Source organism: Antennarius striatus, chromosome 3, assembly GCF_040054535.1.
Source record: "Antennarius striatus isolate MH-2024 chromosome 3, ASM4005453v1, whole genome shotgun sequence".
In the NCBI taxonomy this organism is placed as follows: domain Eukaryota; kingdom Metazoa; phylum Chordata; class Actinopteri; order Lophiiformes; family Antennariidae; genus Antennarius; species Antennarius striatus.
Window position 1 is genome coordinate 18,992,402 of NC_090778.1, and position 26,618 is coordinate 19,019,019.

Sequence of the window (26,618 nt, forward strand, 5' to 3'; positions counted from 1 at the left end):
TCTGCAGCAAAGAAAAAGTCCTAATCTTTTACGTGAAATACACATTCTCCAGGCAGGAATAAGAAATTAGTTGGGAAATTAGTTTAGAATTAGTACATAACTTGTAATTTAAATTTTGACATTGCCAACTAACACTGCAAATAAGAGACAAATTTTAATTTTAATTTTAATTTTCTACATTAGATAGATATACTATAAAACGATGCAACCAAACTGTGAAATTCACAATTTTATTTTGTAGACAGCTAGAATGTGATAGTAGACAAGGAAGACAGAGGACATGCTATGGGTCAATCAATAAAATCAAGTAAATTGCTTGGAAATGACCTTAAACAGATAATAAATCACACTTTATAAATTCTTTTACTTATTGCTCTAAGTATTTTTCAGAGTAGCATATTTTGGACAGTTGCAAAGGCTCCACCCTTAATTGATTAATTTCTCTTGCAGTATGTTATCCTGTTGGCTGCACAGAGAAACATTTCCAAAATGTCACTGCCCATGTGTTCATTAATGTTCCCTGACACAATGATCCCCATTTGTCAATGTCAAACATGGATTCCAGCAAAAAATTGATGGTCCCATTTCTTACAGAATAAACTCACAGTATGTGGGCATGGTTATGCTACAATGACACATGCACTGCCAGGCCCATTTAGCTTGTGCCACTGTAGCCTCTTTGTTCGGCCCAGTGACTTTTACCTCCAAGCAGCTGCTTGACTTGCGGCAGCTGCATATTCCTGCTGTTTCTGCTAAATATTTCAACAGGTTTTTTTTTGTTAGAGGAAAAAGCTACAGATACAATAAAATTTATTTGAAAATATTGTTCATGACATTTCAGACAGTGGAATGTATTTGTGCAGTAATTGTTACACCAGAATTTGGCAAGGTTTGTGTTAAAAATGCCAGAGCCTAAAGCAGTGCCATGAATTCAAAAGGTAAAGATCATGTTTAAGGTTAATTGTAAAATTGCAGATAAAGACGGTGGTTAATGTGCTATTGCTCAATATCAGGTAAATTTTGGGTGAGCTCTGACAAAAGTCTACATCACTGTCTGCAGTTTTATTTGAACACAATAAACTAGAACAATTGGTTAAGAAACAAGAACCAACACAGAAATGTCTTATCAGGGGTTCTACTTCAAATTTTAAAAACTCATTGTATTCTAGACAACCAAAGAAGTTTTACTTCTTCTGATAACTGCTTACTCAAATTTGTACAGGAAAATGCCATCACACGTAATAGTGTGCTTGTTACACCAAAGTTTTGCACAATGAGTAAAGAAAAGCACATGGCGTTACTACATCCAAAGTTACTTGACTGTTAAATTTGTGTTGAAATACAAAAGTCTAACAAGTATATGGTGGCAGAGGCGGATGGCAGAGAAAGACTTTCTTATAGGGGTAAAGGTGACATAATTCTTGCATCTCAAAGCTGACCAACAGTAGAGTTCTCAACACGAATGACATATTTGTGTTGGTGATTAAATTGAAGTATCGCAGGTGGGACCATGAATATCAGGTACAGGAGATGATTTAACTAAACTCTAAGGTAAAATACACAGCACAAAAAAGTAAACCTCTGAAGGATAACCTGGTTTTAGAAACCAGATCTTGAAAAACCTGACACATGGTGAATTGCAGGTGTTCACTTTTTTCTCCCAACACAAAGGGCAAGCTGGTGTGCCAAGGATCACAGTAATAAACAATGCAGTCAGAGACTGTTCCCGCAACACTCCTGAATTCAAAATTTTACCTCTGTTGCACCCTAAAAGATACAAAAGTGGTAAGTTGACAGTGACCTAGTTTTCCAAAGATGAAGTCATCATCACATTTATGTGTTTCTGGCTTCCTGAAAATGCTGCTATTTGTTTTGTGATTACATCTAATCATGTTTCAGAAAATTTGAACTTGAAGGTCAAATTGAAGGTAGTTGGTGTGAGAGAAGAGAATGCAGAAGACAGGGTTAGATGGAGGCAATTAATTCGCTGTGGTGACCCCTAAACGGAAAAGCCGAAAGAAAAAGAAGAAGATTTATATCTGCAATGGTTATGAAGATATTTGGTGGACAGATGGACGGACGGACACACAAACACTGACAATTACAATATGTCACAGCTTTGCAGGATGTAACAAACATCACAATAATAATATTAATAATAATATTAATAATAATATTAATAATAATATTAATAATAATAATGATAGATAGATAGATAGATAGATAGATAGATAGATAGATAGATAGATAGATAGATACTTTATTAATCCCAGAAGAAATTGTACATATCCACTGCTCAGGCATTACATAACAAATACTGGATAAACACCAGGAGAAAAAGAAACTAATAAAAAAAGAAAAAATAAATTAATAATAATGATAATAATAATAAAAATAAGCAACAATAATACAAACATAACAATCCATATTTCATGACAAAAAGTATAAAAATATGAACCCGCTACATAAGATATTCTTTATTCATCCCAAACTGGGAAATTTAAACATAAACAATGAACATAGTGCAATAAACATAATGAACATTAATTAAAGTCAAATAATCATAACAAATACTAAATATGATTTATGTAATAAATTTCTCATATACAAAATACAAATATAAATAATAATCCATCAACAAGTCTATGCAAGAGGTGTATTCAGTCTTTCAACAACAGAGACTCCTCTGATGCCCGGCAGCATACCTGGAACAGACACAATCAAAACCCAACTAACAGTTGTAAAACTGAAGAACCCAAACAATGATGGATACAAATGGGAAGGCAAAGCCACAAGTCCAAGTGTTACCTTTACATTACACATCTTAGGCATTTTGTCAGCTTTTTAACTTTATTAGCCACTAAACTTTGAATTATACCAAAGCAATACGTCATCACCTCATCTAAAACTTATACAAGCAAGATGCAGACGCAAGCACAGTGCAGTAACAGATAGATGACAACGTACAGCATGCAACATAAAGCAGACAAAGAAAAATTAATTGCAAGGGCTAACCAATTAGCTGTATACCGGGTTGAAAGTGATATAGTCAAACCGCTTCCTTGTACCTGTCTTAACCCAAGAGGACCCACGGTGACACCGGTGTCACATGTGCTTTGAATGTCTGTCTCTTCGTTATAAAGCTTTATGTCTGATTTTAACTTGTTAAGTCCCTAAGCGACGAATATTCAACATCCTCATATCATGACCATGTGACAGTCATGTGTCTGTGACAGAAGGTGATCTCTCCAAAATAGTAATAAAATAATAATAATAAAATAATAACAATACTCATGTTTTATTGTTCTGAAAAAAACTTCAGAAATGTGTTCTATATGGTCCACTATGTCTGTGGTATAAACCACATAATTTTGGTGTTAGGATAAATGGGTGTGGGTTCTCTAGGGTTAAAGAGACACTTTTTGCTAGACTATTGAGTTACCTGTAGCAATGTGTAATATTGAAATACATAAATAATTAACAAAACTGCACAAGTGAACTAACCATAGTCACTTTAAAAAAAATACCTTTTAGGTTTGCGCAGTGTCCACATGCATTTTGGTCAGCCCTTCCATATGAGGTCTCCAGCTTTGATGTTCCTCTCTGTCCAGTGCTATCATGATCTGCATCTGCTATGTTCTATTTTGTATTATCCATACTTTCCTGAATTTGTCTTTTGTTTATTGGTTTTCAGTTCATGTAGTTTTCTGGTTTTCTGTTACTTCCACATTCATGATTCGCTGCACCTAGTTTGTTTACCGTTATCGTTTTGTTTGGTCTTTAGCAAATCCGTGTTTAGTTTTTCCCCTAGTTAAAAATTAATCTTGCACCCTGGCCTGTCTATTTAAGGCCCTTCACTTCAGTTCAGTGCTGTTGCAGTGCAATTCAGAATTCGTTTGAGCAGAGACTCTTGTATGCTAATCGTTCTGTACTCCTTGGCCGACCACAAATTAGCCTTGCCTGATCTGTTCTTGTTCTGGATTTTGACCCCTTGCCTGTTTTGATCACGATTTTGGATATTCCCATAGTGCTGTAAACTCTGAGCTTTCGTGGTTTTTGAAAACAGACTGATTAAAGAATTTGGATTTTGTGACAGTTTGATTCTCGCGCCTGGTTCCAGTGGAAATCGTAACAGGTGCCACTTGTGTCGAACAAAGAAATTTGGGCAAAGTTCCTTACATTTTTTCCAGAACCTGTCCACTCCAATTTGAGTAGTCCTCACTCGACACCAGGGATGATTCTCTAGATCAGGCCCACTGGTGTTTCCTCCAAGCAATGCTAAAGTCAGTATAAGGGTGTTGGGTGTTAGATACTCAAGGATCTTCTTGTTCTTGAGCTCTGGCGTCAATTGGCCATTTGTTTGTGAAGTTAGCTGCCTGATAGAACAGAGTTTGAAGATTTCCCCATGTAAGAGACCATGTACTTCCTCCAAGGCTCGTGAGCGCCCCTTTTCAAAAGCTTAACACATCCTCTGCAACTCTATTTTTGTGGGGTGCATCTGCAAGATACATTTTCACTGTGTTCCATTCTTGGCAGCTACATCTTTCTTGGGTGCAGCTTGCAGGCAAGCCAGATATTTATTCAGCTTGCACAGAACCAGCTTGTTGTCAACAAAGTTGGTGCCTCTCATAGACCATAGTTTCCTTGGGTTATCCCTCAAAGCAAGAAAGTGGATGTATGCTCCAAAAAAGCTTTCTGAGGCCTGATCATCGGTGAGATTTGCGTGGACGGCTCTTGAGGCCATACAGCAGTAAACAATGCCGCAGACTTTCTTGCTTGTCATTTTCTTATTAGCATCTTTCACCTCAAAGGGGCCAGAAAGATTGAGGGTTGTTACTCAATTAGACTTCTTCTTTTATCACGCCAGCTACCTTCATGTCCTCTTTCACTACATCCATAAACGTCCTCTTTGGTCTTCCTCTAGGCCTCTGCCTGGCAGTTCAAAACTCAGCATCCTTCTACCAATATATTCACTATCTCTCCTCTGGACATGTCCAAACCATCTCAGTCTGGCCTCTCTGACTTTTATCTCCAAAACCTCTAACATGTGCTGTCCCTCTGATGTACTCATTCCTGATCCTATCCATCCTGGTCACTCCCAAACAGAACCTCAGGATCTTCATCTCTGCTACCTCCAGCTCTGTCTCCTGTCTTTTCCTCAGTGACACTGTCTCTAGACCAAAAAACATCGCTGGTCTCACCACAGTTTTGTACACCTCCCCTTTCATTTTAGCTGAAACTCTTCTATCACACATCACACCTGACATTTTCCTCCACCCGTTCCATCCTGCCTGTACACGCTTCTTCACCTCTTTTCCACACTCTCCATTGCTCTGGACTGTTGACCCTAAGTACTTAAAATCCTCCACCTTCTTGATCTCTTCTCCCTGTAACCTCACTCTTCCACTTGGGTCCCTCTCATTCACACACATGCACTCTGTCTTACTGCTGCTAACCTTCATTCCTCTCCTTTCCAGGACAAACCTCCACCTCTCTAGCTTCTCCTCCACCTGTTCCCTGCTCTCACTGCAGATCACAATGTTATCTGCAAACAAGATAGTCCATGGAGATTCTTGTCTAACCTCATCTGTCAGCCTTGTCTATCACCATAGCAAACAAGAAGGGGCAGAGAGCTGATCCCTGATGCAGTCCCACCTCCACCTTGAACTCCTCTGTCACACCTACAGCACACCTCACCACTGTCTTACAGTCCTCATACATGTCCTGCACTGCTCTCACATACTTCTCTGCCACTCCAGACTTCCTCATACAATATCACAGTTTGTCTCTGGGCACCCTGTCAAGCTTTCTACAGATGTACAAAAACACAATGCAGCTCCGTCTGACCTTGTCTATCAACATCCTCAAAGCAAATACTGCATCTGTAGTACTCTTTTTTGGCATGAAACCATACTGCTGCTCACAAATGCTCGCTTCTGCCCTTAGTCTACTCTTTTTCATAACTTCATTGTATGGCTCATCAGCTTTATTCCTCTAGTTGCCACAACTCTGCACATTTCCCTTGTTCTTAACAATGGGCACTAGCACACTTCTCCATTCCTCAGGCATCTTCTTGGCATTCCTCAGGCATCTGGGCCTCAACCGATCCGGTATGGAAGTCATAGGTTTGATTTGCATGTCTGATTTGGCAAACGTTTTACTTTGGATGCTCTTCCTGACGCAACCCTCTGTATTTATCCGGTCTTGGGACCGGCAGAATAAGGCACTGGCTTGTGTCCTCTTGTGAATACAAAGATGCTCTTTGTATTCACTCTCGTGGGAAATCACTCATTGTTTGCTGGCACATTTTGGCTCTTTGTTTTCTGCAGATGACACAGTTGTTCAATACCTTTGTAACTGTTCTTTGTCCCTGTACAATCAAGGCTGTTCTTCTTGTCTATAGAATGGTAAAGACAATGCCTTCATGGTATTCTTCATGTACCTCCCCTGCCAGTACGGTTGCTAGCCACGACTGGTATGAGATTAGCCGCAAAGGCACTCTGTCCTCTCCTAGTATTGGATTTTCCATCCACAGTGCGGGAGACCTGTTTTTCCCTCCTTCAAAACCACCAGGTGATTCGGGGTTGTGTCGCAGAACTGGACACGGTCTTGAGCTGAGAGAGCTAGATCTTTGAATGCTGGTGCTCTTTCTTGCCTCCCACTTTGACTTACCTAGGACCTGGCTGTAGCCACCTAACCATGTTTCCACTGCTAGTCTCATCAAGGTGAGGACCCCACACAACCAGTGAACCGAATCTTTGGGGCTCCACAAAGTGCGCAAGTGCTATGCTGATTGAGTCCGACCATTTCCTGAGCTGGGCTCCTGCTGTGACCAGAGCAGAGAACGTCCCCTCTGAAGTCCTCCAATCTCGGCGATATTCTCTTTTCTTTCAACCCACCTTCAGCAATCCACTGGTACGGCTTTTTTGGATTTCTCTAATTCGGTGCAGGAAATGATGACAGCCTTAGCTGTCCTTCCGGATGGCCCGTTGGTTATTGCTAAGCTGTTATAGCTTGCTTCCACTCTAAACTATTGTCTCAAGGAAACACAACAGTTCTAACATTCACACTCCATGTTTTAAAGAAGTCCCTTTAATGAAATCACTTTAAACTGATGTATTGATTCTGGTGGCTAGGAGTACTGTGACTCTTCATTCCTCAATTGTGGTTGAAAAGTCACTAAAATCAGACAACTGAGGGACATGAAAAATTAGGTTTCCAATCTTAAACAACAAATTGCCAATTTTCATTGTTGGCTGGAAAAAAAATGTCTGTCTAACGCTTTGTTAGGAACATATGTTAGTATTTAAAAATACAACCCTACAAAACAAGGAATACACGAAACTGACGGAACCCTTTGATATGGCCTGCCAACAGAGACATTTTACATGTTTCTTGTTGCCCTGTCTGACTGTTGGTAACATTGTTATGGGATGAAGATTTAAACCAAAATTTTTTTCCTTAACTGCTGGTGATATGCCTCAACTTCTCTCCGCTATTGTCACGCATGAATGACAGGACGGGAAAACATGAGGTCAAATATTTTACTCAAGGATGAAAAAATAAGAATTTAGATTTGACAGATGTTTGTTATCATTATGTATTAGAATTAATTTACCTACGTTTGTATGATCTGCTAAAACAGGAAGAACATTCTTGTTTTGAGGGTCTTTCTTTGTTTTTTTTTTCTTTGTTTGTTTTTTCTTTCTTTCTAAATTTAAAAGAATATATCTGATTGTGTTTAAAATATAAATCGAAATACTAAGGACAAAAGAATGCATAACAGCATATTGCTTTTAATGGTGCTACCTTCCAGTTAAAAGCCATACGTCAGTGAGAAAGAATGGGCAAGAACATACCTTAAGTTATTTGAAGGTTTTCTTGATAAAATTGTTTGTGAAATTGATTAAAGGGGTCTAGTAAACTATAAAACATGCTTTATTTTCTTAGACCATTCATAGACATTTGGCTTATGGGTACTGTAGGTCATGAAATCCAGGGGTCCTGGGTCCTTTCTTAAATCTGAAAGGCTTTTAGTGAACCACATGCAATTGTGGAGACAGTTGTGTGTTAAGGCCTGTAGGACAGGGGTGACCTTAAAGACAATGTGTGCGTCTGTGTTTGTGTGTGTGTGTGTGTGTGTGTGTGTGTGTGTGTGTGTGCGTGCGTGCGTGCGCGCGTGCGTGCGTGTGTGTGTGTGCATGTGTTTGTGTGTGTGGGGAGGGTGTGTGTGTCTCTCTGCATAGAGAAAATCATTGATCATAGGTAGCATATTGCCACAGAACAGCTGTAAACCTGATGGTAAGCTTCTTCAAAAGGTCAGCCAATAAACCATCAAGTTAATACTATGTGTAGATTTAGTCCCTGAAGCTTTTCGCAGAGCTTCTTTTAAAATGTTGACTGTTGGCCAGAAATGTGTACCAATAACTTGTTTAACCCTAAATAGATTTCTTTTTAGGATTTTGAAGACTTTGTAGTTATGGTCGTCCATTTCACACAACAATGTGTGACTGCCTTTCATTTAAATTTGCAAGAGTTTGGACCACTGCTCTCTGACCACTAGACGTGTGTCTGATCACAGCTGGTTTTAGAAAACCGATTACATAAAAAAAGACAAGTTACAACATGGAGTTATATTTATTCAAACCACTTTTCTGAAGCATATTATTTTTATACTTGTATGACCCAAATATGCTACAACTCATATCATGAAATTAGGTGAAATATTTCAGAGCAGTTAGTCAGTAAAAATTGTGACTATGAAGAGCTTAGCTGATTGTAAAAGAGTGAATATTCACAGAACTAGTTGTCGGTATCTAATATTTTGTCTTGCTTAGCATCTAAATGAATAAGCAAGCATCAAATGCAACAAAGAACAAACTAACAAAAAAAAAGTGTCTCAATGTTGTTACAAAGATGGAGTCTTGTAAGGTCCTTCTTTGCAACTCAATAGCTTATCTGAAGCTTGTGCTATATTCAGTTTATCACAAGCCTTATCTTGATATAATTTTTATAAAATTTTCAAGCATGTCAAAATGCTACCTTTTGCTATTTATGCATTGATTTTTATTATTTCTGTTGTAATAAATTGGATTTAGGATCATCATGTCAGTGGCATTTTTCTCAGATGTGACTTCATGGGAATGACTCAAAAACTATTTAGTAGTTTGTCATGAAACTTAAAATACAAATCTTTTACCTCGGGCGGCTCACACTTCACTCAATGATCATTTGGTTTATTTGATCACTAACTGCTCCTATTAGCCTGTTATGAAGAAGGTCTTTTTGTGTTGTCATAGTAATACTTCACTAAAATCTGTATTCCTAAATACTAGTAAACATGAAATTGCTTTCTGCTGCAGGGCCCAGGACCCTCAGTCATTTTTATTTCAGTAATCAGCTCTTCTATTCCCTCACTGAAACAGACCCATGGTCCAGAGATCTGAGTATTTTATGTTTGTTATGTTTATCTCTTTTTTTATCTACAGAGCAATGAAACAAGTCCTGCCAGCAGCCTCCAATCTCTACCCATTAGCCCTTGCACTGAAAAGTCACTGTCATTTAAGGTAAGCAGACCAGTTTGAGTTGCTTATGTTTATGAATATACACAATACTGAATTTGTGTTTGTGTTTCAGAGAAAAACAATGTTTGCCAAGTGTTTATTGAGTGACTTGGACTAGATTTGATTAAATAATATGTCCATCTGTCAAGAGGTTTTTCGGTAGTCTTCCAAATAAGGAAGTTCAAGCCCCAAATCTGCTGACAAATTTTAGAATTGGGCTGAAAGATTGAAGTTCAAAACATTTCAGGATTCATTATAGGTGATGACAGGTTATGGGTTGTCTGATCAGTAAGTCATTGTTTAGAGCAATCTACAGGTCCAAGTTTGTCTTTTTCATACTTTGTGTAGCCTGGTTGCCTGCTTTAAGGAATGTTAAGCTAAAACTACAACTCCCCAATTGTTAAATGTTAAACTATACAACGTCCATTCATCAGTGTTTGTCAGAATAATTATCTATTTTTTTCACACCAGCTTCTAGGAAAGTTAAAGTGACCCTATATGGAGAAAGAAACAGTGATGAAAAGCCATAGAGGTAGGGATATACTGAATGAGATGGGGGTGTTGATAGGCCCTAGCACCTCTCTGTCAACTTAGCTCATCAAAGCTGTGAGCTCTAAATGAGATTTCTTAATCACTGCAGGTGTGTGTGACTCTTTTGATGTATGTCAGTGTATGTGTTTGTATTCAAGGTTTAACCAAGGAAGGGCTTTTGTCAAGCTTTTCTCTGGGATTTAGTTGGGCAGCAGAGTTCTTGTTAGACTGTTAGAGTGGAGAGAAGTGGAAGGGATAAAATTCTGTGTTTTACTGAACTGAAAGCTGAGTCTGATATTTTTCCCTCCCCCATTTTCCTTACAATATTGTCCAATTAAAGATAACACAATCCAGTATTGACATAGTGCCAACATTTTTTTAGTTTATAGCTGTTTACTGTGTTTGTGCATGTACATGTTTTTAGAAGACTACATAGGTATTTTCTGTTAGAGAAAGAGAGAAAGAAATAGAGAGAGAAAGAGAGAGACGTTTATTCATAAAAGTCAAATCACAAAATAATCACGTTGACACAGAGAGAGAAGAGAGAGACTTTTTTTAAACTGAGTGCATGCCCCCTTTATTGACCTACATGGAGTGTCGGTTGCAGCTGGATGATAAGGAAAAATTAAAAATGTAGGGAGGTGCACAGCTTGAAAACTGCAGTTCTGGCTTGAACTCTCCCATGAAGTAATGACAGACAAGAAGGTGGACAACTGGGAGACTGGAGTATGGAGAGGAAAGAAATCAGGTCAAGTTTCTGATTGAACAGTCCAAATATAAAGGCTTTACATGTAACCAGTAAACAAATTAATATCAAAACAAAAACAAAATATTAAATAATTCAGTCACATAGATAGAGCTAAAGATTAGATTTTCTCAGTCTATGAATAAGTCTCACAGTGTTGCTGTGTACAGATCCTACACTAATGAATAAATAGAACAACAAGGGTAAGGATCTTACTGTAATAAGAGGTTATGAATGAGTTTTGAGAATTTTGTTGAGATGAGAACCTATCCCAGCTGTCTTAGGGTGTGAGGCAGGGTAAACTCAGGGCGAGACGCCAGTGTGCACAGAGACAGACAATCACGCACGCTCACACTCACACACTACAGGCAATTTGGAATGGCCAATTAATCTGAATGGCATGGTTTTGGAGGTGGGAGGAAGCCGGACAACCCGGAGAGAACCCATACAGACACGGGGAGATTATGTAAACTGCACAGAGATCGGAACTCGAACCCGGAACCGCCTTGTTGTGCGGAACCACGGTGTCGCCCCTGTATTAGATTATTAGATCATTAATATACTGTGTGTGTGTGTGTGTGTGTGTGTGTGTGTGTGTGTATTGATGTATAGATCTAGATACACAATCACTAGCAATCCTGAAAGTGGATCAAATGAATTACTTATTACCAGGTTATCCTAATTATCCTCTCCTTAACTGACCAGGAGTGTGGCATTCAAACAAAAGCATCTTGTGACCGCGACACTGACATTTATAGAAAGAGCAGATACAAAGCAATAAGAGTTGAATTTATTCATAAGTTAGAAACAGGTAGATGAAATACACAAGTGAGTCTGTGTATATATTTAGAAGAGAAAGAAGGAGGTGGGAGGTAAAGGCTAACCTTTTGATAGAGCTCGAGGCAAAGAAAAGAAAAAACATGAAGATGGAGAGGGCATATTGCATGAGAAGAAGCTGAATATGAGGAAATTACGACAATGTTGATAATAGGATATTGTTCTACTTGACTGAAAGATAGATTGAGACAGGGATGCCAAAGTCAAAAAAGGCCAAAAAAACAACAAATCAGCTACAAGCCAAGGGCCGGACAGGTTCAATGTTTATTAAAACATATTGAAACGAACATTGAACAGCCTATTGAACCAAAAACATGAAAAGCCTATTGAACCAAGAGCTAACACAATGTATATTATTTAATGATCAAATTACTGTAATGAAGAAATATTGTGCTATGGCTCTATCAGTAAAGGGAAAACAGCAAAAAAGTACTGTAAATGTCTTTCAAAAACAAAATATGTTCCTTAATATAAATGCATAAATGAAATTGCATGCATTATAAACTGAAAATGCATTATTTTGCCGCTCAATGTGATGTTACCAATCACTGTAGTGAAATTATAAAAACATTAAAAAATAAATCGTATCAGTTGTAGTCTTTTTAATGGCTCGTTGTGCAATTTTACCTGATTCCATTCAACTGAAAACTAAATCTAAATAAATAAATATAAAAAAATAAAATAAAATACAAAAGACAACACGTCATATACGTAGAAACAAATGTAGAAACAAATGTAGAAAGAAAGCAGACTCAGCTTGGTTTTAAATAAATAAAATCCAAAAAAACATCACGTCTTGTATAAACAAATGTAAAATTATCTGAATTTAAAACTGAAAATAAATAAAACATCACACAGGAGCCGCCTGACCGTACTGCTCTGTGAGGCTCACTTGTCAGATGCTGACCCTGATATTTTATGATGTCTCATTTTCCCTACAAGTTCATCTATGTTCAGGGTCAGGCTCTGATCTGAGGAAATCCTCAGGATTGAGTGCAGGTGTTTATGAGTCAGACGGCTCCTGTGTGATCTTTTGTTTAGCTTCATTATAGAGAACAATTGTTCGCACAGATATGTACTGCCAAACAAAGAGAGCATCTAAGCTGCTTGGATGTGCAGCTGGGGCATTGCGTTTTGGATGAAATATGCAAACTCAGCAGCACCTAGTCTCTCATATTTTTCCTTCAGTGTGTCATTGCACAGGAGCTCAATCAACTCCATTTGCAGGTTTGGTGGTACGCTTTCCACGTCAACTGCAAAAGGATTTCTAAGCAGTTGAAACTTCCTTTTTTGGGCTTTGAAGTCAGCAAATCGGCGCTGGAAGTTGGTGGAAAGTATGTTTAGTTTATCAGCAAACTGTGCACTCTGGCACACAGAGGTAAAGAGCTTCTCTTTCATGGTCTGGCAGCTGGGAAGTGGCTCAAGTTTCCTTTCTGCATCTGCAACTCCCACAGACTCAGCTTGGTTTTAAGTATCTTCACTGTATTGTACATATCAGTGATGACACACCCCCATCCCTGCATCTGCAGGTTCAACACGTTCAGATGGTTTGAGATGTCGCACAAAAATACCATTTCACAGAGGAATGTTTCATCCCGGAGCTCTGTTGTGTTGTTCCCTTTGCTTTCCATGAACAGACAGATCTCCTCAATGTCTTTGCAGCACCTTTCCCTGGCTTAGCCATCGCATCTCTGTGTGATACGGCAAGTCACCGTACTCAGTATCTAACTCACCCAGAAATTCCTTGAACTGGCGGTGATTTAAACCTTTGGGTCTGGTGATGTTAACTGCTCCTTTTATGGTGCTCATTACGTGTTCCATTTTCACGGCTTTGCCACACAATGACTCCAGGTATATGATGCAGTGATAAGCTTTAAGCTCACCTGTGACGTTTTCCTCCCGCATCCTCTCACGCATCCTTGCCACCAATCCACTCCTGTGCCCACACATTGCGGGCACTCTGTCTGTTGTCAATCCCACGAGTGTTTCTCAAGGCAGCCCCATCTCATTTACACATCTGTATACCTCTTCACACAGATCTTGTACTGTAGTTGTGCCATGCATAGGACGTAGCATCAAAAACTCTTCTGTTATGCTCAGGCTGGAGTCTACTCCATGGACGAAAATTAACAGCTGGCCAATATTTGATGTGTCTGTGCTCTCATCCACAGCAAGAGAATATGCAATGAAATATTTTCCCTTTCCCACAAGCTGCTCTTTTAGATTGGTGGAAAGCTGGTCTACATGTTCAGCAATGGTGTTCCTGCTCCGGCTCACGTTTGAAAATAGTTGCCTCTTGTCTGGGCACACTGCGTCACAAACTTTAAACATACAGTTTCTGATAAACTCTCCCTCTGTAAATGGCTTGGCTGATTTTGCGACCTCTTCTGCCACAGTAAAACTAGCCTTGTCAGCAGCCTCGCTATGTGATTTGGCTTTTGTGAACAGAGCCTGCCGGGACTTCGTTTTAATTCCTGCACCTTCTGTAGCCTTTGTTCCGTGTCCATATTCCTGTCTTTCTCTGTGTGTTTCTTTGAGTTTTGATAGTGCCTTCTTAGGTTACATTCCTTCATTACTGCAATACTTTCTCCACACAGAAGACACACAGGTTTCCCTTTCACCTCTGTAAACATATATACTACCTCCCAAGTGGCTTGAAAACCTCTGCTCTCAGCATCCACCTTATTTTTGATGAGGTAACTAAATTCAACCTCTGCTCTGACTGCTGATCAACAATGAAGCCAAAGCCCGCTTGCTGCGCTGCAGTGACGTCCGCTACCATAGCTTTGTGAGAAATGTAGTGTTGGTGTGTGCAAAACACCAGCGGGCAGATGTAGCCTGTGGGCCGGTTCTAATAGTAATTAAAAATCGTCCGGCGGGCCATAAATAATTTGTCACGGGCCAGATCTCGCCCGCGGGCCTTGACTTTGACATATGTGGATTGAGAGATTGAGGTGTGAGGGAACGAGGGAGAAAGGCATTGGAGTTGATAGGTATAGTTGATAGGTATTTCAATAATGCATTGAATTCAATGAGATTGAGATTAGTCACTAATAAAACTAAAAATCAGCATAGAAGTAAGAGATGAACATAAGAGGAGAAAAAGGAGGGGATAGTTTAAAGTACAAGTAGAGGGAATGAATGTAGAGAAGAAAAACAGGGTTGTAAGGAGGGGCAAGAAGAAGAGAATTTGTCCTGGCACTCCAGAAAACGACTGCGGGTGTAAAAATAATCTACAGTATCCACTTGAGAGGCTGCAGTGTCACAGTGCGCCCTAGTTTAATTTAGACCCAGTGCATGTGACATGATTTTCTCGAGATTGTGTCCCAGTTGAAGTGTTGTACTGTATTTTAGAAGACATAAGTAAAATTTAACATGATGTGGTGCCAGAAATGTGTTCAGATCTTTTGCTAATATAAAGGAAAACAACTTTTGTTTCTAATTAACATTAGTGTACATTAACCTTTGGTTTCAACAGGCAAGAGAATCCTCTTTTAATGATTTGGATTCTGTATGTCTGCAAATATATAGTTAGGCAACAAAGCGACATAGTTAAAAGATTCCATGAAAACCATATAAAGATACATGTTTTATAGATATGTTAAAATAATCCTGGTAACTAAATATCACAAATTTACATAAATGTTTACAGACATGTACAAACAAGGGGAAATTGGCATTAGAAAGTAGAAATACCAACAGCACCAAACAGACTGCCCATCACATCTCATCTGTCCTTCTCTCTCCCTCCATTTTTGTTTTTTTTCTCTTTCATTCCAGATAACCTTTTCTCCAAGAACTAACAAGGATGGCCAAATTTCACACATACTGACAAAAACAATACAGTACAATAGTGTGTGAAACAGGTGATTAAGGATTTTCAGATTGTTCTGTCCTGAATTCCATTTTTTCTAGTAAATTCCAGTTCCTTCATAGCCATGTTTTTGAGATGTGAGTCATTGAGGTAAAATGGAAACCCTTCATAATGAAATTTGAATATGCAGCATTGGTGTCAAAAAATTAATTAAACAAGGATGACATCTCAAAAATTAATTATACCAAGATGCTAAAAGTCACTTTAATCTGATGCCATTGCGCGACGAATAATCTGCTGCTGCATTTTTATTGGTCAATTTTTTTGTGTCAAAAGCTTTGCTACAAATATTTAAAAAGCAACAACAATCCATTTTCATATTATGTAGTCATTGATATATACAAAATGAATGATTCTTTTTCATAAATAATAATCTGGAACACATGCTGACTACAGGACAACATAGTCAGTTGGAAGAGCACTGACACCAGAAATAGTCAAAAAATAGCTAAATAGTACATCTTACCCATAATCGTTTTGCTATTTATCATGAATATCCATACTTCCATGCTGGAATTATCTCAGGAGACATGCTTTGTCTGCCAATATGAATAGACCTGGGCAGCTTATAAAGATTAGTCAGATGTGGTTTTTAGTTTCAAAAGATTTGTAATCCAAGCAGAACACTCAGAAAATTAATCCTACTTCAGAAATCAAAGTATTATATCTGGAATCTGGCAGTTTTGTCTTTCAGATACAAGCTTTAGGTAATGGCTGGTGCAACCAGGATCTGGTCTTCTTATATTTGATGTTTTTGCAACAGCATTGATTTTTATAACTGCTTGTGCTGTACTTAATGTGTCCAAGTGATATTTCTTCATGACAGCTCAGTGCTACTTTGAGGCCCGTGTCACTTTTCTTTTTTAAACAAACAAACTTGAATATTACAGAATTTGTGTGACAGGCTGTCTAGCTGTTGTCAGCTTTACTGACTAATTATTGGTCATCATCAGACACAACATGGTGTTCAATTTATGCATAATGCCTAGATCATTACAGCTCCTAATGCTTATGTCCAGGCACTCTTTTCTTTTCCTCTTTAAAATTTCGGAATCATGGATACTTACGAGGATAATACATGTAAAAAATTTAGGCAGATTCTACTGAATGCTCCTTTAATTCACCTTTTAAAAGGTCAAGATTTTTATTATGCTTTCAAAAAGGTATGATAACGCATTTGTGTGTGCAAATTGCACACTTTTTATCACCTCTTGTCTTATTTTTTTTTTTTTTTTACATTTGTGCTGTTTCTCTCACCTTCCACTGTCAGTTTGCATAAATCACATGCCATTAAGTTAGGCAGACGTAAACTCGATAAAGCAGTAAATAAACGCAGATAGAAAGTAGCAAGTAGAGACAGACTCGGACAAATCTTCCATAGTAACTATTGGAAATTTAAATTTGGCTCATGTTTGTGTGTGTGTGTGTCTTTCAGGAGACTTATTAGAGTTAGGTGCTTTACTGCAGTTTTCCCAAGCAGTCACATGAAATCACATATAATCACAGCACACAATGGTGTGTCAGATTTAAACTTTCATAACTTGACTTTTGTTTTCAGTTGAGCAGCCTACATTCTCCACTCAGATTGGAGCTAGAATCTGCACAGTAATGATTGACAACTGAGCCTCAGTATCTGACATATTTGGGAATGGGACTCACCTTTCAATCATGATTATTCACCCCTATTTTTTAAAAGTTTTTTTTTAATTATAGTAATTATTTAGGTTTTAGAGGGTTTTTTTGTTCTTTAACCCATCTGATGATACAGAGAAGGAAGGGTTCTAATTCTGCTATTGCAGCCTTTCACCAGGCTGTTTTTGACATCTGGTTTGACATCATAGCATTTGGAACTCTGTGTAAACACTACAGGGTGTATAGTACCGATAGAAAGTGTTTCCTTTTAGAGCTTCTAATCAACAGTTCTTGCTGTTCGTTAGGCTACATTAAACTAAATGTGATTGCGCTTTTGATACAGAAGCTAAAAACTCTGGAACTGCCTCCCTTTGGGATTAAGAGGTTTAAATAGCATATTTTATCTGTCTGTCTGTCCGTCTGTTTGTCTGTCTATCCGTCCATCCATACTCCTTGTACTGTATATGACCAAGGTGACACTTAAGTGTCTTTAGTGTCTTAGTTAAAAGTCTTACTTGTCTAAATTGGTAACGCATTGATAACAAGAACAATGATTTTCATTATGTTGTTATTCCTCACACCACTTTACCAAGTACAGTTTTCAATTTGCTAAATTGAAGGAAAATGGTGTACAAATAATAAAAACAAAATTTTCTCTGAAAAACGTTTTCTTCTTATTTAAAAAAAAAAGTAAATAATAACCAGTCCAATTTCAATTCATTTCCATAGCCTCTCAACTTGCAGCTGATTTTAGACTGAGTGACCTCAACTTCTATACAAAATCACATAAAGCAGATGCACTCCAAGAGCTTTCATCAGATTTATCCCCTCTGAGGCCATGCCAATCGCATTAGAAATAAATTTGAATACCCCACTTTTCCTCCACAGCCTTTTCCATTCAATTCAGACTTGAAAAATTGGTGGAATGCCACCTAATGGATGACCAAATACACACTGTTGTGCTTCTTTCAACAATAATGTTAGTTAAACTGCTTTCAGGGTTAATGTTTTCCACTTTGTAAGAGATGAAGCAACTTGGCAAACGAATTTTTTTCGAAATGACAAACTTAGATACCTTCACTTTTTTTGTCGGCCATACACTTGGTTCAAGTGAGTATATCCTTTCCCTTCTCATAGAGCGTTGCGTAGCTGAGCTGAAGCATATCCCCTCCCCGTCTTTTTAATTACCTTTCATTATTTCTCATAGAAGGATTATACTCTCAAGCTCTCGTCTGACCTGCACAATCCATTCTCAATAAAGTCAACATGGTTTTTGTCATAAGCCTGTTCTGTACATTCAAAAGACTACTGCTGACATGCGCATGCACACACACACACACACACACACACACACACACACACGCACATGCACACGCACACACACACATACAGGCGACAGAAACTGACACACATTGTTTTTGTAGCTCATTTGGAACAAACTTTGGTCCTATTCAGACGAGAATAGGACCGAAGTGAGAATAGGACTGATGAGATTAATTTTAGAGGCTGACTAATCTCTGCATGTTGTTGTTTTTTCAGCTCCATCCAAATCTCATGTTAGTAATATCTGTGCTCTTTATATGTGCATGTGGTAGCAATAACCACTGCTTCTTGTTCTTCTTCTCCTTTCGGCATTTCCCTTCAGGGGTCGCCACAGCGAATCAGTTGCCTCCATCCAACCCTGTCTTCTCCATCCTCTTCTCTCACACCAACTACCTTCATATCCTCTTTCACTACATCCATAAACCTCCTCTTTGGTCTTCCTCTAGGCCTCCTATTCTAGGAGTAGAATAGTAATTTTACTCCACTTTCAAGTGTGGCACCTCAGAACAGGTACTGTATATTTAATACTGTTTGGGTGCCCTGATGAGGTTGAAGATTGTATGGACCTTAACCTGAATGTTTTTGAAGTAGTATTGCCCGTAGTGTCCCCTGCCTCATGCTCCCAGTTGGCTGCAATAGGCTCCAGCACCCCACGACCCGTGACAGCGGATGAAGATATACTAGTAGAAAATGAATGAATGATAATCTCTATGTTTAATGACATCCATTCATTTTCTTGTAGACAAGACAATCGTAATTGTTTCGTCTACAGCTGGTTTTGTGGTTCACGATGATGTTGCGAGTGTTGCTGGAGCCCATTGTAGCTGGTTATGGGTGAGATGTTTCATTTCATATTAAGTACATTTTTTTTCAATTATTTGAATTGTTTTTGCTTTTCAGTGAACAAAGTAATTTTCCTGCAGCTGATTTCTTATACATTCTTTTGAAATTGTTTCTTGAGTGACTTTGTTGTTAAGCTGTTTCTGAACTCTTGAAGTTTCATGTTCACTATTCTGATTACTGTTGGTGTGATGATGCAATGAAGCTGTCTATGTTGGCATCAGAGAGGTCATTAAAAGGATGGTTGTTATGGCGATATGGTTCCCTGTGGTCTCTGTCTGACTCCCTCTCAGTCCTTTAGCTAGATGGCTCCCCATGGTCTCAGCCCATCATGCTCTGCCTCAGGCCCTCGCTGTCCTCTCCTTCCCTCTATCCCTCTTTTCTCACCCCCCTCCCTTTCCTCCTGTTATCTTGGCCCCCCTTTTTTTCCATGTGCTTTTATGTCCTTGAAGAGTTAATACCCTCCGTCTGTCGGTCTGTTTGTCATTTTGTTCTCTTAGAATTTATCACTTCTTTTTCTCTGTTTTTTTCGCTCCTTGTTTTTCTTCAGTTTTCTTCTCTCGTTCTTCTTCTGTGTCTCTGTGCATGATTCTTACCTGTGTGTTTCACAATTAAGTGGAATATTTAAATCAAAACTGGTATGTTTTATGCTGAGCTCGATATTGGATGATCAGAAATGAGCTGTTATGTTCTCCTGGTCATTTGATAGTTTGGATAGTGTCTGAAGATGACTGACTTTGTAGTTAATCACAATAAAAAGTTTTCTTTGTGCATTCACTTCACTGACTTTTGTCATTTCAAATTATTCTATATTAGAACCATAAACAAATAAATCACAACAAAATTATTGTTTGTCAACACCAAATAAATTTTACTGTAAGACATTTTTATGTCGTTATTATTGTTTTAATATTACGGTTATTATACCTTGTAATATTATTCTTAATGTTATTCACTTTCCTTTTCTTTGTTGCTCCTCTCAGTCTTCTCTACAATGATGTTTCCCTGGCCAAGCAAATGTTCAAGTGTCACATTCTGTAGGGCTCCTCAACAGAAAACATCACTAAGAAGTAGTGTGACTTTATTGTACTGTACTCACACACAATAATAAGAATCATAAATGCACATAAAACACTTGCAGATACATATAAACCTTCTGGACAACATCCAGAAAACCACAAACATATTTTATTGTTGCATCTTCAAAGCTCAGTGTGTTGGACTATGGCTTCAAGGATAAATTACTGTTTTCCACAGTGCCCTGTGTAATGTGTAACACACCGTCTGTTTTGTTGTTCAGGACCCCAACAGAGAAGAGGCCTTGCTACAACAACTGAAAGAAAAGGATGAAATAATTCACAGACTGCAGAGTGAACTGGTAAGGTCTACTAAAATGTTTGTGTAAAAATATGAATGCAGTGCCAAACAAAAGCTAAACCTCACCCTGTCTTAATTAGATTATCCAACTCTCACTCAACATTATGCTGATAGCATGAAAACAATAGAAAATAACAAGCTGCCAAAGAGAGAGAACAACATGATGTGATAATTTTGTTACGCTATTTATTTTTCAGAATTTGCTCCTGTTGACCTTCTGGTATAAAAAAAAATGAAGGAGTAAGATTAACCATATTTATACAGGATGTGCAGGATGTTGTAAAATTAAAAACAAGTCCAGTAAAGCAAAATCTTTTTGTCGTCTTTGCAGCTAATGAGAGAAGCAATTCATACACTAAACTTTATTAAATGTGGGGTTTGTGCTTCTAATTTTATCTCTGTCACGGTTTCTTTTTTGCGCTCTATTTTTTAAAATGTTAAATTAATAATTGAAATATCTTTGAATTATTTTAAAATTCTGTATTTATTTTACGCTTATAAGTTTCAGACTAATGGCCTTTGAAGCACATTGTTTTTTTCATTTTACATGTAAGAATTAAAAAATAATGTTACTTCCATATAAAGTTTAAAACCTCTTCAAAAAGTAAAAGATGAACTCTTACTAATAAATTAGCAAATTCTTGTTTTTCCTCTCATGATGATCTTCTTATAGCAAAGGGCAAATTTATAGGATTGAAAACACAGGAAGAAAAGAATGTTGAATGGCTTAGTGGCACTAAGCCACAAATCACTACAAATATGTCACAACTTGGCACCAGGGATATCATTTTATTCATATTTGTTAATTTAAGCTTCCTGATTAATATATTAGCAGAATTGTTGGGACTATAGTCCAGCGAGAGAGGGAAAAAATGCTCTAACAAATTTGCCCCGATACACAAAGATGAAAAGCATTGAGTTATTTCCATGATTGTATATTTTGAATAGCCAAATCATACTTGTGAATTATATGATTTTACATTCAAAGAATATTGTGTTGTCTCAAAGTCTCAATTGTTGGATAATCTGCAAAAACGCTCCATTTGGCAATATTGTTTGTCATCTGCAAGTCTGTAATGTTCTATCAAAGAAATGTAATGCAGACATTAAGCTAGGCCTTAGCAGGGTAATGTGCCAGCTTTATGACACTTGTGAGAGATGTCAGTCCAACCCACTGACTTGATTCTCATTTGGCATCTGTTTGTTTGATCGCGTTCTGGCACTCTCATTTTTCAGTTTCATTTTTCTCACTTGTTCCTTATCTCACACCCGCTCTTCTTTGTGTCATGCCCCCCCCCCCCCCCCCCCATCAGCAGCACCTATCATCCTCTATCCTCTGTCTGTGTGGGCTATATTCAGCATTGTGTGCACATAATGTGGAGTTAATAGCAAATCCAAGTAAATTTGTATTCATACTCAGTCATACCTGAGGACTTGAAAAGGCCACCCAGACAGCCAAATACACACTTTCTCCTCTATAAAACACTACTGTGTCTGGATTTACCCACTATTTACAGTTTGAGTTTTTCCCTTAAGTGCTACACTCTTTAAAAGGGATCTGTATTCAATAATCTGACAAATTTTTCCCTAAAATGCATGTATATTTCCTGTATAATGCCGTTCACACATGCACAATAAATAACATGTTAATCGCATTGTTACATCCTGCTTCAAAGCGGTAATGTATTGTAATTGTCAGTATCATGTGTTCATCTGTTTGTTCGTCCAACCGTTCGTTCATCCATCCTTTTGTATGTCCACCAAATATCTTCGCAAACATGACAGAAAAAAAGATGAAACAAAAAGCAGATTACTCGGGCGGCAAAATGAATGAGATGATGACCTTGACCTTGAGAAAAGTAGGTCAAGGACAAATTTCAACTTTTGTGCGCTCAGGAACCAGAAAAGATAGAAAGGGGAGGAAGAAGGCCAGGGGCCAAAGCTAGTGCTTTGATCTACCTATGCAGTATGTTTGATTTATGGTCAAATACCCACTCTGGAAGTAGGTCAGGGTACGTCGCAGGATGTTTCAGACTTTGACTGCCTTGTTTGTTACTGTTCTTAGTCCTATTCTGTTTTCTTCATCTCACCCTGCTGTCTTTGAGGAAATTGCTGATATCCAGATGCGAGTAGTGTGCTGTACTGTATGCTACCTTTATCTACTTATCTTCCTGACCTTGACAATCTACATGTGATTCTACGCTCCAAGACTGTTCATTCAGGGGGAAGCAGTCGCTTAGGTGGTAGAGCAGGTCCTCCAGTGATGGTAGAATTGGCAGTTCGAATCCCGCTCCCCCAGACATCTGTCGTTGTGTCCTTGGGCAAGACACTTAACCCACCTTGCCTCCAGTGAGAACATTCGCTGGTGTGTCAGTGTTTCAGTGGTGGCCGGAGTGGCCGTTCGCGGATTGGCTGCCACGTTTCCGTCATCTACCCCAGGGCAGCTATAGCTCCATATGTAGTTGACCGTCACCAAATATAAATGAGGAGAGAATGAATAATGGAACTAATGTGAGGTGCTTTGAGTGTCTACAAAAGCACTATATAAATCCAATCCATTATTATTATTATTATTATTATTATTATTATTATTATTATTATTATTAATATTAATATTAATATTATTATTATATTCATTATTATTGTCAGGGCACAACCATGTAGTTACATTTGTAAGAAGAATGAAAAGATTCCTAGGGAGGCAAGTTTTTTTTTACTTTATTGATTTTTTTTTGGTTATTATAACGTATTCTCAAATGAGGACTAGTTTTTTATAACATTATGGTCTACATGAGAGTACAACAAAAATAAAACTGGTTATCATGGCAATGGAAGAACACTTCAGTCTCTGCAACTGTATGGCTTATTGATGTGTTATTAATTCTTTTTGGAACATAATAGAAGTCTGTTACTCAGAAGAATGAGATATATTATATCGGGCTGCACAAGCAATACTTAAAGAATCAATTAATATTATTTTTTTATCTTGGATTTGTTGATAAAAACACAGATATTGAATATCACATGAAGTCTCCGGGGCGGCAAGATGGCACAGTGGGTAGCACTGTCGCCGCACAACAAGGCGGGTCCGGGTTTGAGTCCCACTCTGTGCGGAGTTTGCATGTTCTCTCCATGTCTGCGTGGGTTCTCTCCGGGTTCTCCAGCTTCTTCCGACCTCCAAAATTTACATGCGCTTCAGGCTAATTGGCCGGTCCCAAATTGCTTGTAGGAGTGAGTGTGTGTGTCAGTGTTTGTGTGTCTTTGTGTAGCTCCACAGTGCACTGGCGTCGCGCCCGGAGTTGGCCTCGCCTCACACTCTATGCCAGCTGGGTTAGGCTCCAGCTCACTGTGACTGGCTCAAGCGGATGCAGCGGATAAGAAAATGAATGAATGAATGAATGAAGTCTCCAAGAGTGAATACAGTTTGATTGGCCTCTTCCATGAACGTTGTGACTCTTTCACATTCTTTTAAACCCTTTACATTCTTTTCTGTGATTACCCCCACTTTTTTCTTATTTTTTACCCCCCTAAATTGTGTAGTCATTTCACCTGACATCACACAGCTTCATCATTGTTTTAAGGGCATTCATTTGCGCATGAACAAATATCAGATAAACATGACTTTGTTTCATGGATCTACATATATTTATAGCTTAGAAAAAGTTTTACAGTATGCATTGATAAATTATCTCGTTGAGTCATGTATCATTATAGCCACAGCCCCATAATTTTTATCTTCACCAGTTGCACTTAGAGCAAACATAAATTCGGTCATTCCTTCAAAATCCATTCCACATTTTGTATGTTTTGCCTGTAAATGTGTAAAAGTACATTTTTGTCTATGTGAGAGACTTTGGGGGTATCTTGCCTACCTTAAAGAGAAGGAAAGGGGACTCATCCCCAAAGCTCTCCTCATTTGGCTTCCATCTGTAAGTCTGCCAGTAAAAACCTATTAATTATCTCCTAGAAAGATGTGCTAGCTGGCTGGCCATCACAAACTGTCACTTTTTATGAGTTTTGCCTCTTTGCTGTGCATTTTGTGGGAGCACATACTTCAACTGCAACACCCAACGGCAGAGAGTCTGCCTTTCATGTAGGCATGAGCATGACTAATGAAAACAGATTTTTATTTCAATCTGTCAGTTCACTTCTGCTTGACTTGAACAGGAGTGTATAGCTTTTTAGGTTTAGAGCTATTTTGTAATTTTCCTTTTTTTTGGTCCTCATTGTTCAACCATCCTGATACTGTGCCTTAGTGTGGCTGATTATTTTAATCAAGGTTAATGATTTTTTTCCGTGGCTCACATGCACTGTAGCCTGTTCTATTCCCCTACCCATGAGCAGCAGTGGGGGAGCATGTCAGAATGATTAGTGACATCATCATAAAATGCTCCTGGTGGAAATTGTGCTGGGTTCCTCTAATTCAGAGGACTTGCAACCAGCCTATTCAAATAATCACACAGAAGTCGACAGGTTCTTGGTCAAGGAAAAGTTGCTGTCTTTTGAAGGACAGAGGCAGCACTTTTCTCTCTACACCCCAGTCTGTAAATCTGCCAAAGGAAACCTATTAATTATGTCCTAGAAGGACCTCTCTAGCAGGCTGACCAGCACTTGCTGTCATTTTTTTATGAATTCTACTCCACTAGTGCACTATGAGGAGTGTTCCTTCTCCAGTATTTGGCGGTAGAAAAGTTCTCCTGCATTTCAGCCCAGTTTTATGACCTCTTGGAGGTCCTGGTGAAAAAGTGAAGGAGAGCTGGGGATTTGTGTTTATTGAGGTTGTTTAAAGTGGAAACCCACTATACTAAGCGTTGTTAGCAGAAACACCGCACATGTCTCCCGGGAGAGCATTTATTTGTTCTGGTTTATTCGTATTTCATGTTCTTTATGAGATTTTGGACATGGCTGAAGGGTGTGTGTTTGTTTTGTATGCAGGACAGTGCCAAAGCTCGCCTGAAGATGAAAGACTGCCAAATGACTGACCGCACAACACAGACAGAACATATGGGACCAGAGGTGAGACGCAGACAGAACGCACACATTTACTTTCTGTCATGCTCTGTGTGACACAAATATAACATTCTGCACTTCTGATACTGAAAATATGAATCTTTAAAATTAAATATTACTAACTAAAGCCCCTCTGTATTGTCTTTATTGTACATTTTTTGGTCATGCATTTTATGCTGAGTCACTTCTTGCGTCCATTGGCTCTTCGTTGTTTTCTTTCCTAACTTTTAAGAACATCTTTTCACATTGAGCTGATGCCCTAGTCTAATCCATCTTACTCTCTCTAAAGACGTTGTACTGCAGTGACATTCAAATTATAGTCCACTACCTGCTCCCCCCTCCCTGAATTCCCACAGTGCAAAGGGAGACTGCCGTGCTGCATCCTACCTGCCTAACATCCTCCGCTGACACGGCCTCTTTGGCTTCTCTAGGAACTGACATTATGGGAACATAGCAGACTTAATGGATGGTTGTCTAAAAATGGCTTCCTCTTATGAAACAGGAGCATAGTTTAGGGTCTGTTTCTTTGTTTCTTGTAAAACACTTTTTTTTTTTCTTCATTTCTTCGTCTCCTCTGGGAATTCTTTTGTACTTTTTAATTCTGCTGTGTACAATGTTGGGAAGAAGCATTGCTGAAGGGTGAAAGATCTGCCAAATGGCTGTGATACATACACAGACACATAGAAAACAGATAAGCTTTGACATTACCTATACAATAAATGGTGTATATATATATATATATATATATATATATATATATATATATATATATATATATATATATATATATATATACCATTTATATATATATATATATATATATATATATATATACACATACATACATATATATATATATTTGCACCGAAACAAAACTCAACCTCTG

At 38.3% G+C, this 26,618-nt stretch overlaps 1 protein-coding gene across 2 annotated transcripts in view; it reads left to right on the forward strand.

The window, feature by feature from the left end:
- Positions 1-26,618, forward strand: part of ccser1 (coiled-coil serine-rich protein 1) — a 141,539-nt gene that overhangs the window by 55,946 nt on the left and 58,975 nt on the right. For both annotated transcript variants that reach the window (XM_068309925.1, XM_068309926.1), the window contains 3 exons: positions 9,489-9,566; positions 20,646-20,723; positions 25,658-25,738. In XM_068309925.1, the coding sequence (XP_068166026.1) occupies positions 9,489-9,566; positions 20,646-20,723; positions 25,658-25,738 (237 nt within the window). The remainder of the gene's footprint in view (positions 1-9,488; positions 9,567-20,645; positions 20,724-25,657; positions 25,739-26,618) is intronic.